Source organism: Dermochelys coriacea, chromosome 15, assembly GCF_009764565.3.
Source record: "Dermochelys coriacea isolate rDerCor1 chromosome 15, rDerCor1.pri.v4, whole genome shotgun sequence".
Taxonomy (NCBI): Eukaryota; Metazoa; Chordata; order Testudines; family Dermochelyidae; genus Dermochelys; species Dermochelys coriacea.
Window position 1 is genome coordinate 32,212,015 of NC_050082.1, and position 13,568 is coordinate 32,225,582.

Below are 13,568 nucleotides of genomic sequence, written 5' to 3' on the forward strand. Positions count from 1 at the left end.
TTTTCCATGGGTCCAGATGATGAAGATGTCATCAATGTAGCGCAAGTAGAGTAGGGGCATTAGGGGACGAGAGCTGAGGAAGCGTTGTTCTAAGTCAGCCATAAAAATGTTGGCATACTGTGGGGCCATGCGGGTACCCATCGCAGTGCTGCTGATTTGAAGGTATACATTGTCACCAAATGTGAAATAGTTATGGGTCAGGACAAAGTCACAAAGTTCTGCCACCAGGTTAGCCGTGACAGTATCGGGGATACTGTTCCTGACGGCTCGTAGTCCATCTTTGTGTGGAATGTTGGTGTAGAGGCTTCTACATCCATAGTGGCTAGGATGGTGTTTTTAGGAAGATCACCAATGGACTGTAGTTTCCTCAGGAAATCGGTGGTGTCTCGAAGATAGCTGGGAGTGCTGGTAACGAAGGGCCTGAGGAGGGAGTCTACATAGCCAGACAATCCTGCTGTCAGGGTGCCAATGCCTGAGATGATGGGGCGTCCAGGATTTCCAGGTTTATGGATCTTGGGTAGCAGATAGAATACCCCAGGTCGGGGCTCCAGGGGTGTGTCTGTGCGGATTTGTTCTTGTGCTTTTTCAGGGAGTTTCTTGAGCAAATGCTGTAGTTTCTTTTGGTAACTCTCAGTGGGATCAGAGGGTAATGGCTTGTAGAAAGTGGTGTTGGAGAGCTGCCTAGTAGCCTCTTGTTCATACTCCGACCTATTCATGATGACGACAGCACCTCCTTTGTCAGCCTTTTTGATTATGATGTCAGAGTTGTTTCTGAGGCTGTGGATGGCACTGTGTTCTGCATGGCTGAACAACAATGGTTCCCGTAACCCACCGAGCAATATTGTTAATCTATCCAACTATACTCTTAGCCCAGCGGAAGAATCTGTCCTATCTCGGGGCCTCTCCTTTTGCCCCTCCACCCCCACGAACATGATACAGTTCTGTGGTGACCTAGAATCCTATTTTCGACGTCTCAGACTCAAGGAATATTTCCAACACACCTCTGACCAACATATTAACCCACAGAGACCTTCCTGCCAACACTACAAAAAGAAGGATTCTGGGTGGACTCCTCCTGAAGGTCGAAACAGCAGCCTGGATTTCTACATAGACTGCTTCCGCCGACGTGCACGAGCTGAAATTGTGGAAAAGCAGCATCGCTTACCCCATAACCTCAGCCATGCAGAACACAGTGCCATCCACAGCCTCAGAAACAACTCTGACATCATAATCAAAAAGGCTGACAAAGGAGGTGCTGTCGTCATCATGAATAGGTCGGAGTATGAACAAGAGGCTACTAGGCAGCTCTCCAACACCACTTTCTACAAGCCATTACCCTCTGATCCCACTGAGAGTTACCAAAAGAAACTACAGCATTTGCTCAAGAAACTCCCTGAAAAAGCACAAGAACAAATCCGCACAGACACACCCCTGGAGCCCCGACCTGGGGTATTCTATCTGCTACCCAAGATCCATAAACCTGGAAATCCTGGACGCCCCATCATCTCAGGCATTGGCACCCTGACAGCAGGATTGTCTGGCTATGTAGACTCCCTCCTCAGGTCCTTCGTTACCAGCACTCCCAGCTATCTTTGAGACACCACCGATTTCCTGAGGAAACTACAGTCCATTGGTGATCTTCCTAAAAACACCATCCTAGCCACTATGGATGTAGAAGCCTCTACACCAACATTCCATACAAAGATGGACTACGAGCCGTCAGGAACAGTATCCCCGATACTGTCACGGCTAATCTGGTGGCTGAACTTTGTGACTTTGTCCTGACCCATAACTATTTCACATTTGGTGACAATGTATACCTTCAAATCAGCGGCACTGTGATGGGTACCCGCATGGCCCCACAGTATGCCAACATTTTTATGGCTGACTTAGAACAACGCTTCCTCAGCTCTCGTCCCCTAATGCCCCTACTCTACTTGCGCTACATTGATGACATCTTCATCATCTGGACCCATGGAAAAGCAGCTCTTGAGGAATTCCACCATGATTTCAACAATTTCCATCCCACCATCAACCTCAGCCTGGACCAGTCCACACAAGAGATCCACTTCCTGGACACTACGGTGCTAATAAGCGATGGTCACATAAACACCACCCTATATCGGAAACCTACTGACCGCTATTCCTACCTACATGCCTCTAGCTTTCATCCAGATCATACCACTCGATCCATTGTCTACAGCCAAGCGCTAAGATATAACCGCATTTGCTCCAACCCCTCAGACAGAGACAAACACCTACAAGATCTCTATCATGCATTCCTACAACTACAATACCCACCTGCTGAAGTGAAGAAACAGATTGACAGAGCCAGAAGAGTACCCAGAAGTCACCTACTACAGGACAGGCCCAACAAAGAAAACAACAGAACGCCACTAGCCATCACCTTCAGCCCCCAACTAAAACCTCTCCAACGCATCATCAAGGATCTACAACCTATCCTGAAGGACGAGCCATCACTCTCTCAGATCTTGGGAGATAGACCAGTCCTTGCTTACAGACAGCCCCCCAATCTGAAGCAAATACTCACCAGCAACCACACACCACACAACAGAACCACTAACCCAGGAACCTATCCTTGCAACAAAGCCCGTTGCCAACTCTGTCCACATATCTATTCAGGGGATACCATCATAGGGCCTAATCACATCAGCCACACTATCAGAGGCTCGTTCACCTGCGCATCTACCAATGTGATATATGCCATCATGTGCCAGCAATGCCCCTCTGCCATGTACATTGGCCAAACTGGACAGTCTCTACGTAAAAGAATGAATGGACACAAATCAGACGTCAAGAATTATAACGTTCAAAAACCAGTTGGAGAACACTTCAATCTCTCTGGTCACTCGATTACAGACCTAAGAGTGGCTATACTTCAACAAAAAAGCTTCAAAAACAGACTCCAACGAGAGACTGCTGAATTGGAATTAATTTGCAAACTGGATACAATTAACTTAGGCTTGAATAGAGACTGGGAATGGATGAGTCATTACACAAAGTAAAACTATTTCCCCATGGTATTTCTCCCCCCCACCCCACCCCCCACTGTTCCTCTGATATTCTTGTTAACTGCTGGAATTAGCCTACCTGCTTGTCACCATGGAAGGTTTTCCTCCTTTCCCCCCCCTGCTGTGGGTGATGGCTTATCTTAAGTGATCACTCTCCTTACAGTGTGTATGATAAACCCATTGTTTCATGTTCTCTGTGTGTGTGTATATAAATCTCTCCTCTGTTTTTTCCACCAAATGCATCTGATGAAGTGAGCTGTAGCTCACGAAAGCTTATGCTCTAATAAATTTGTTAGTCTCTAAGGTGCCACAAGTACTCCTTTTCTTTTTGCGAATACAGACTAACACGGCTGCTACTCTGAAACCATACATTGTATTGTTTGTCTGAGCTCATCAAACACTAATAAAAGGCCTTAATTGTCTGTGACAGCCCCAGGAAACCTGAGATTTTGTCACTTCAAACCCATCAGCTTCATTATGCTAAATTATAGAAGTGGCTGCTATAAGTGTTATGCCCCTAGAGTTGGCTTGTAGTCCCTGAGTCCTCGCTTCTCATACCTGAACACAAAACTGGACACCTGGAGCCCTGTGGATACCTAAGGCCTTCGTAAAAGAAGCAAACCCAGTGAGATTGGCAGTGTGACTAGTCTAGCAGATAAGTGAATGACATTCATCCCCCATATCATCCCCTTTGCCCCATTGTCATATCTGATGTGTGGAGCTGGCTGCCGTCCATATAGGTGAAACTTACTCCTCCCATTACTACCTGCATAAGTAGCGCTTTGGGTCTTAGTGGATAGGTCACATCTCAATACCCAGAAGCAGAGAGGCAGGGAGGACTTTAGAATCCACACCTCAGAGAGATGATCAAACTAAATACATTTACTTCTAGCGGATGGAGTTTATGCTCCTGCCATCTGCCCTGTGAGTGCTCCATCTGCTAGCAGCTTCCAATCTCAGCAGTTGCATAAGGCTCCATAGCAAAGTTTAAAAAGACGCAGCAAAATCATTAGATTACTTTCCTCTTTCCAGCCACGTCTGGTGCCCACTGCTCCAGCTTGCGTTTGGAATAGTGGCCTAAACCAGGAAAACCAGAAGCAAAATCACTGAGCTATCCCCTGGATATGCTTGATGATAACAAACTGCTACTAACCACCTCAGCAGTGTCTCACTGTCTCCTTCTGACTATAGAGGAGAGAACTCACTTGCTGAGGAGCCTGGCACACCTGTGTGGAATGAAGGGGACAGTCCCAGTAAGAAAATGGGAGGTATGAAATCCATGGAAAGGCTGATCCAATGGGGTTACACCTCCAAAATATGGGCAGCTGCAAACCTGACAAACATGTCCAATGGCCTCAGCTCATTCCTCCACCACAAAGGAATTGTCAGCTGCAAACCCCTGCACCCTCCGAGGCCACTGGGTCCAAAAGAGTGTTTGTCTGGGGAGGAAAGCAGGGCTCAGGCCCCACCTATGGCTAGAAAGAACAGTTTTTAATCCGAGTTTTGTGTGTCTCCTGCACTGCTTGGAGAAACCTCCTCTGACTCTGTGTCGTTGCACCCACCATGTGTCAGATTGCCATCTCAATCAGCTACGAACACAGAACTCCCCTCTTGTGTCTGAGCTGAGGGGTTTGTTTCATGCCTTTGGAAAGCATGACAGCAGCAATGTGGTTCAAGCAGCCTTGGAGGTCACACACAAAATGAGCAACACTGATCCCTTCCTTGTAATCCACTGCTTGCACTAAGCAGCTTGGCTGTAACTCTGAATTAATTTGTCAAGTCTGGACTGAATCCAAATTCCGGTAATCAAGAGCAAGAGGCCAATCTGCACAGCAGAGTTCATTCATTCCCCCACCACTATGTGGCGCTCCCATGCCCAGGAACACAGCAATGACTTAATCTTGTCTCAGTGTGGGGGAACGGCCAATGACCTCGAGGTCCCTTCCAGCTCTATATTTCTTTGGTTCTGTGACTCGTTGCCAGAATTCCTGAACAAAGGCATCTTTCCCCACTAGCTCAAAAATTAGGCATTTTCTCTAACACCTTCTTAGGTTGCGTTTTCTCCCCAGTCATCCAAAGGAAAAAGGTGAGGCTAAGCTAGTATACTATAGCATCCTAGTCTGAAACTCTCTGCCTTGCAAACCTTTCCAACATACCCTCATCTCTCTCGGACACTCACCCTTCAGTTTAGTTTGAGATCACACCAGGGTAAGTAGTTTCAGAAATCTGTAGGGCCCAAGCTGAGAATTACCCAGGTCTTCCATCTTCCTTATAGATTCTGACACAGAGGGAAGAACAAGCTCCCTGCCCACACTTGATAACAGAATTCACAGCCTCCCCAGGGATTCCTTTCTAAGATGCTGACTGCATCTGTTCAGTAACTCAGCATGGCTTGCTAATAGCTGTCCACTGTGTGTCCCCAGGATGTCCCATTCCATCACAGGGCAGGGATGTCAGAGAAATCAGAGACGAAGCTGACTGGAAATTTGATCACACTCCACCCAGTTAAAAATCTCAGACAGAATTGCAAAAATCAGCCTGAATCTCTTAACACAATCAAATGGAAAATCCAATAAATTAGACTGAGGTGTGAACGTGGGACAGAGCGAGCGCAGGCATTGCTGGGGAGAGGTCTCTTCAGCACCTCTTGGTTTTATTGATACCTTCTGCACTGGAAGGTCTGACTCACAGTACTGCAGCATCAGGTGCACAGATTTGGCTGGTTCCTGTGGCAGGCACCAGTACAACTATTAATAGAGATTAATGGGGGTGGGGGGGGAAAGGAGGGTTGCAACTTTTTCTGCACTGTCCACAAAATCCTGAGCAAAATTTACTTTTTGGCTCAATTCCACAAAAATGAAATTTCTCTTTCTTTGTCAGAAATATTTGCATGAAAAATCAGTTTTCTGAGCGATGTCCCACTCAGCAATAACTGCCCCCTGCCCCCAGGGGTCCAGGCCTGAGGAAGTTCAGTCAGAGCAGAGCCTTCCATGACCTAGCGCATACTTCTGTGATGAAGGCAGCAACGTAAGATTTCAAGATTACAAATGAGATCATTCCCACTGAAAGCAGATCCTGCATTCCCTGCCCCCAGCCAGCAGGGAACTCCTTCCCTGCTAATATGAGAGTCAGACAAACAAATGGATCTTCAAAACACAGGACTAATCACCAAAATCAGAAGCAAGACGGGATCTGCAAAAAATTTCTTATAGTGCAGCATCTGCAGTGCCCTGCTTTAGTGTTAATGATCCAACCACAGGAAAGTCACCCACAATTCTCAGTACTGCAGAAACTGTGCTATGGTTACAAGAGAATGTGGATTCGGTTTAAAGAAATTTAAAACACAATAAAATAGAACAAACCATTGCCTCCATTCCTATAGGGGTTCATCGGCCTAGGTAATGTCCCAGGCCAGTAAACACACTTGCTCTTCTTCTCACCGGGGGTAAATTAGGCTTGCAAAGTGCAAGTTGGTTACTAACCTGATTCTTTTTCTAGCATATGCTTCTGACAGCACAAACAATGCATTAGATGAAACTAACCTGCTCAGAATATACAGTTTATGAATGTACAGTGGGTTTCAATTTTAATTAGAATATTAAGGCTACGTCTACAATAGAGAGCTTACAGTGGCACAGCTGTACCAATGCAGCTGCACCACTGTAAGATCTCTTGTATACCTGCTCTGTGCCAAAGGGAGAGAGCACTCCCATTGACGTAATTAAATCACCCTCAAGGAGCAGCGGTAGCAGCAATGTTGGCATAGCATGCCTTCTGCCGACATAGTGCTGTGCACACGACCTCTTATGCTGGCGAAACTTGTGTCACTCAGGGGGGTGTTTCTTCCCATACCCCTGAGTGACATAAGTTTTGCTGACATAAGTGGTAGTGCAGACATGGCCTAAGTGTCATCATATCCTTTATGGTAGAACCACCTACGTGTTCAATTCACAGAGCAGGTGCAAGGATGGGGATGTCCCTGACTCCTTCCTGCGGGCTTAAGTGTTTGCAGAAGACAAAGTGTAATTTGCATGTTCAAGTATCAGTACAGGAAGTGCTTGTGTGCTCATCCAATCAGCAAACCAAATAATACTATGTGACTCATGAGACCAATCACAGCTAAGCACACAGCTTGAATTTAAGATATTCATGTTCAAGCCATAGAAAAATTGTGTAAAAATATTTGTGGAGTATATCTGTACAAGGGATAAACTGAAAGAGATCTCTACCTGTTTTCAGATAGCAGCTACATTAATCAGATGGATTGTTCATTGTGAGTTATTTGCTAGCCATAAAGGGACATATTTCAAAAATGTTCTCCCCCAAGTTGCAACTGCAATTTTTTATGAGCAAATCTCTGAGGGAGAATTAATTATATGGATACCTCTGAATAGAATCTGCCCATATATAGCAGATAATGAGACATCTCACTATCGAGTCTATGGGTGCAAACCCCATCTGCATGCACATAATTTATTATTTGCAGCACAGATGGCTGTGGATACAAAACAGAGCAGCTTGGCTGAAGTTTATTTAAAATTTGGCCCAGAAAATCAGAGTTCTCAGCCTTCTCAGCTCCTCTCGGGCTATTTGGATACACAACTTCCAGGTGGGAGCAAGAGAATCAGGATATGAACCCCTAACTCACCGGGTATAGTAGGAATCCACGCCCAGTGCCTCTCGTACACTTGAGATGTAGAGCTCCAGTGCTGAATTAGTAACCATTTGGAAGCCCACACTGCTTGCTTCATGGATGTCCCCGGCATTCTCTGCCATGCTGTCACCCAGATAGTATTCATGAAACTTCAGAATTCCTGCAAGGACACATTCATCGCCAGCATTATCAACTGTGTGAAGTGAGTGCACTGCCAGCAACTGACAAAGAAAGCAGTACAACTGTTACAAGTCCTGAGGGATTGGCATCTCCAGCATAAATGGAGCGAAGCATGTTGTGCCATGTCTCCAGAGGGCTTTCCAGGAGTTAGTCCAATATGCTATATTAAGACTTTGCTTTTAAAATCTGGTTTTTTACTTTGCAAATGATGGATCAAGGGAAGAAAACTGAGCAGGGCTTTAATGAGATGTTCAGAAGGCACTTACTATCACAGCAGCCTCATATGAATTATAAAACAGATGTTTCTCACAAGCATCTACCAGGGAAATTCACATTTCAATAGCAGCATATGAAAAATTTCTATTAATAGTATCTGACCACAAACTGGACACACAAGGGCTGAAAGGCTGAACAAAAACGTTATTACTACAGCAGAATCTCCTTGTGTCACATGGAGATTTCTCATTTCACCCGTATGCACAAAAATAAACACATGCAAAGAAGTAAAAGGTAGATTAATGCATATTAAAATACTAAAGCAAGAACATTACACAATGGGGCACACCAGAGAAAGGAAACATTCATATCAGGAGTGCAACATTTTGTAAAGGATTTAGCTATTACTGCAGATAAAACCCTCCTCCAGTCAGAACAGCACACTCTTTCTAATATGAGTAACCCTGCAGTGCCACAGCACCTGTGATCACTCTTAAAAGATTACCCTGGGCACCCTGTTTGCCGTGGCAGCGTAAACAACAAACCAAGTTGGTAAGAAGAGACGCTCAAATAAAAAGACTTAAGCAACCTATTCTGTAGCAACAGCCACAAATGGATCCATTGAAATGGTCAAGGGGTGACTGGGGAGCTCTAAGGGAATATTACCTATGTTAGAATGAGGAACCTGAGATGCCCTCGAAGTTTCTGCGTACGTATTGGAGAAGGCAAGAAGAAAGTAGAAAGCTGGAGTCAGTGCCTGAGAACTCCCACATAAGAGCCCACAGTAGGGCAGCCAAAGGTGAAACAGCATCTAGCCGCAGAATAAAGGTCAGAGAGAGGAAGACAGTCCGAACAGACAATGTAACCAGCACCACCCCGCAGAGCTCAGTTACATAGAACAGCTTCCAAGGGCCGGGCAGTTACATACCCAAGTGCCCCAGGAGGTTGGTTGCAGCTGCTCTTCTACAAGCCCCTAACTTGTGGTGGGGATGAAGGGACTGTGACTAAATCTCTATGAATCCCAGTGACAAACTCTGATCCTCCAGCGGATACCATCCTACCAGGCCCAGGTCTGTTTCCAGTGTGGTAAAATCACCAACATTTTATTATGCAAAATGTATGGTTTGGGAGGGCAATTAGTGACTATGTATGTAACGGGACAGTAACGTCTCTTCACTCAGATCCATAAAGGATTTAAGTCACTCCTAGAGTAAGTAATCAAAGAGATACATCTAGCGAAAAATATGTCATTGAAGCCAAAGAAGTTCATTTGTGTTTGCTTTCCTTGTTGAACCATGTTCAATGCAATCTGAATTAGTGCTCTTTATCTCTTTAGCTTTGTCATGGTGAAGGGTTACAATTATTAAATTATATACAAGAAGAACTCCTGAAGCTTCACAGTCATCACTTTATTAGGTAATGAATAACAGCTGCCTGCAAAAAGGGATCCTCTTCAAATTAATCCTTCTTGCTCTGTTCCTCTGTGATAGATGTTCCACATTCATGTGAAGAAGATTCAGAGGATCAGACAGGTAGATGGCATATCAGGAAGCTGGGCTGCCCTCCTGTTATCTGTAATCCACTCCAATTAATACATGTCACATGCATTTGGAAGCATAAAACAGAGGAATGTAATTAAAGTAAGGACTTTTTGTTACATAAAAGATTCTCTGTTGGAGGCAGCGTGCTTGGAATCTCATTATCATTCTTTGCATTGCCTGTGGGAGATCCAGACAGATTGGCTGTTGAAAAATGGGTAAATTAAGCACCTGAAAACTTTCCCATTTATGGGTGAATGTCAAAGCCCTGAACATGCTTCTTTGACTGAACTTTCCTTTCCTCTATTTCTGTGCATGCTGCATGCGCTGGCCTATTTGGGCCCCATGAGCCAGCCAGATCAAAACCATGAAGTCCTCCCGTTCAACAGAGGGGTATGGACCAAACGAAACATGGGTATTGAGTAGTTACGGGGGACAAAGAATGAAAAATGCTGGAAGAAGGTGTCAAAACAAGGGTAGAAGAAAGGAACACTGAGCTGAAAAGCACAAGTAGTGCCCACCTCTCCACAGTGGAAGCCACCCAGAGGAATCTGCCTGGATGTGCGAATAAAAAAAAGGGAACAAAAATTGGCTCCTCTCCACAATCCCAGAGAACACCCCAGTCCAACTCCCTCTTCCTAGCCTGGTAAATAGCCATCTTGCCCAATGCCAGGAGGAGGATGACAGGGAGGCTCCAAGATTTTGTGTGGCCACACATGAACAGTACATCAATAAAAATGTGCGTGGAAAGGGGCAGCCAGAGCTTCAACAGGAGTTTCTAGAGGAGGCAGGAAACAGGCTGCAACCAAGGGTTGCCAACTCTGACTGAAGCTATTCCAGGAGATTTTTTTCCCCAACATGATGTAATGTCATTATTTGTATTGTACCTATTAAAATCTCCTGGATTGCTTTCAATAGTCACAGGGAGATCAATGGCAATTCCAGTAGACTCCCAGCCAATCCAGGAGAGTTGGCAGCCCTACTGCAACCTGGTGCACTGAAATAAACAGCTCTAGGTCTCTCTCTTGCCACAGAAGGGACAGGTGTCATGGACTGCATAAACTGCACCAACAACACATCTGTGCTCATGGCTCCATGAAGGAGCTGCCAACTTATGTCCCTAGTGGTCCCTGGAACCAAGCTGGCAAGGTGATAGACAGACAGCTCTGGGGTGATGTCAAGACCTTCCCTCAGGTATGGGACCAGCACAGCAGTCCTTTCCCCACACCTTTCCCCACCCCACCCCACCGACCCACCAGCATACCTTAACTCTGACCAGAGGAGGCCTCCCTCTCTAGAGTTAAGAGGGGAGTCCAGTCTCTATAGCTGGCTCTCTCCTGGCCTGCCCACAAGGTGCTATGCAGCACTGGTTTCTGTAGAGAGGATATTTGTACACTAGGAACTGGACAAAGCCCCCATTTCATTTTACCAGGGCTCCCAAAACAGCTGTCAAATGGAGACACCTTTTAGTTACTATTGTCTTCAGGCCAAATTCCTCCCTAGAGTAACACCAGTGACTACAACAGAATTAGAGCAGAGATGAATTTGGCCTGTGGGTGTGCATTCAAACCAATGCCCTCAGGGTGAAAGGCTGCATCTCCAATTACCAATCCCCTGAGCCAGCCTGCCTCTTGATCCAGTTTACACGGATGATCCTATTCTCCTGCTTTCATGATAATATTAGATAAAGGATGAAAGAAAGTTCCCTCAGCAGCTGCCAATTCCCATGTATAGGTGACAAGGGCTCCATTCCCTCAGCACCTCTGCAGCTGAATTGCCACCAAAGCTACCAAGATTTAACTGAATTCCCAACAAGAGTCGAGTATCATTCGCAGTAAAATTAGCTGTGGTGAGCAACTGCAGAATAAGCACCCTGAAAAGTTGTCATAGCACTATCAGAGAGCGGGGAGCGTAAGGATGTGGCAGCAAAGTGCACATAATCCAGGGCCTATTTCACATTACAGAATAAGGCTTTGGGTGCCAGGGTCAGCCTCTGGGTGGTGGACAGGACGAGAGCCTAATCGGTCTGTCCCAACTCTGATTTCTAGGCTTTGCTAGTTGGCTCTAATCTACAGAAAGGAACCTTACCTGCTCCAGGAGCAAGCAACCAGCTGTACAAGTAGCCGGCAGCCAGCGAGTAGTAGAGAACAAGTCCCCTCTGGCCATTCACAGTCTCCAGAACCTGGTCAATGGTGACGGGCGAATAGGGGTCAGAGTCCTGCTGTCCAGTCTGACGTTCCACCAGCAAGTCAGCGAACGCTCTCGTTCGACCCCTTTCTGCCACAGCCAGGGCTTCGTCGTGGTGGCCTGTGAAGAAGAGCCACAAGTTAGGGAACAAAGACGTGTCACAGGCCTGCACCAGACCCTGCAGAGCACTGTAAAGGGGTAGAGAGCATGGCAGTTATTCCAGTCCAAACCAGCACTACTGGACGGCTGGGCAGCAGCACCCCAGGTAACAGGGCAGCAGACTGTCTCTGTTTCCACAGCAACCCCAAGCATCCTGGCTGGCTGCTCTGCCATCATACACAGCCTGCACTTTGCTTCTTCCTAGGCTATAACCCAGTGCCCTTTGGGACTCCCTGGCACATCAAACATCCGAGATATCCAGTACCTCGGTCACAGATCCACAGGATCTGTGCTACACTCTGACTTGTAAGCTGTCCCTTCAGTGTGCCAGACCCCAAGAGGTCACACTTTTCCACAAGGGTAGGCCACATGGCCTCCACACCTCTGAAACGGAGCCTCTAGGATCCAGTGCTCCTGCTTCTCGCTGAGAGCTCTGCCCAGAGAGTCTGACTGAAGCAGACTGCTGTACAGAGACGTTTATGCTCTTCAGGGATCAAAGAAGCTCAGCAAGTATCTGAAATGACTTCAGGCAGCCTTTTCAGAACAGAGTAGGGTTCATTAGTCAACTGTAACCCAGCCTCGGGAAGTCCTTTAGCGAGCTAGAGAGGCAAAGGTAAGACAGAGTTCAGACTGGCCAATGCCTGGGCTACGCCAAGCCATGCTGCTGTAGAAACCATCCGGGCTCTCTCTCTCTCTTTCTTAATCTCTTTGCTTGTCAGTCCCAGGTGAGCTTCTATGTCCCTGTGAGCCCAGTTCTTATCACTGCCTCCTGTCACCTCTCAGTCCAGTGTCCTCCTGCTGCAAAGCCAGGCTGGCTGAGTTCGTGTGTTCACCATACCAGAACTTCCTGTTGTAAAGTGTCAATTGCTCAGCATTCCCATTGTCTTTCCAGGATCTGCCACCAACAAAGACTGGCTGAACCCAATCCATAACGACCCATTCCTAACACCCCAAAACATACCATGTCTCCTGCTCTGCGCCAGGAGCAGAATCTTAACTCTTCTGCACCCACTGGGTAGTAATGCCAAGGCAATAAGTAGAGTGTCCTACAGATAGTTCTTAAAAATATTACAGACAATTCATATGTTTGTCACACTCTTCTCTTCTATCTAAATTTTAATCCCACCCTCATCCCCATGGGTCTGATCACCTGGATCACCTACCTTCCAGTCGTGCATTAAGCAAGGTGACTCACATCCAATGTGTGTGATTTACTCTCTCCCCAGGCCTCCAGAGGATTATATGTGCTGGGAAGTGGTTTGCTTTGGCAGGGTTTTAGCCAGGCTGCTCTGTTTGTATTAGCAAAGGCAGGTTGAAGAAGTGCACCTGGCACTGGGAGCAAAAGATGCTGATTTGTGAAGGGGAATCTCCTACCCAAGCCTGTAAGGGAAGGGTTTACACACAAATGGTAGGGAGATGAGTGCTGCCGTGGGCTCTGCGATGTGACCCAGCACAACCCCGTGGGGCACAGGAGTGAATCGTACACAAGTGAGGGGCTGAAGGAAGCGCTGCTGAGAGGGGAAAGCAATGAAATATCAGGGAAAGGACATCCTGAACTATGCCTCATCCCAGGATCTCAGTGCTTTGTGCAAATGTTAAGTG

At 46.5% G+C, this 13,568-nt stretch overlaps 1 protein-coding gene across 3 annotated transcripts in view; it reads right to left on the minus strand.

The window, feature by feature from the left end:
* The window catches only part of TTC28 (tetratricopeptide repeat domain 28), a 504,341-nt gene that overhangs the window by 63,635 nt on the left and 427,138 nt on the right, over positions 1 to 13,568 (minus strand). For all 3 annotated transcript variants that reach the window (XM_043498375.1, XM_038373837.2, XM_038373838.2), the window contains 2 exons: positions 11,709 to 11,927; positions 7,681 to 7,846 (listed from right to left, as the gene is read on the minus strand). In XM_043498375.1, coding sequence (XP_043354310.1) covers positions 7,681 to 7,846; positions 11,709 to 11,927 — 385 coding nt within the window. The remainder of the gene's footprint in view (positions 1 to 7,680; positions 7,847 to 11,708; positions 11,928 to 13,568) is intronic.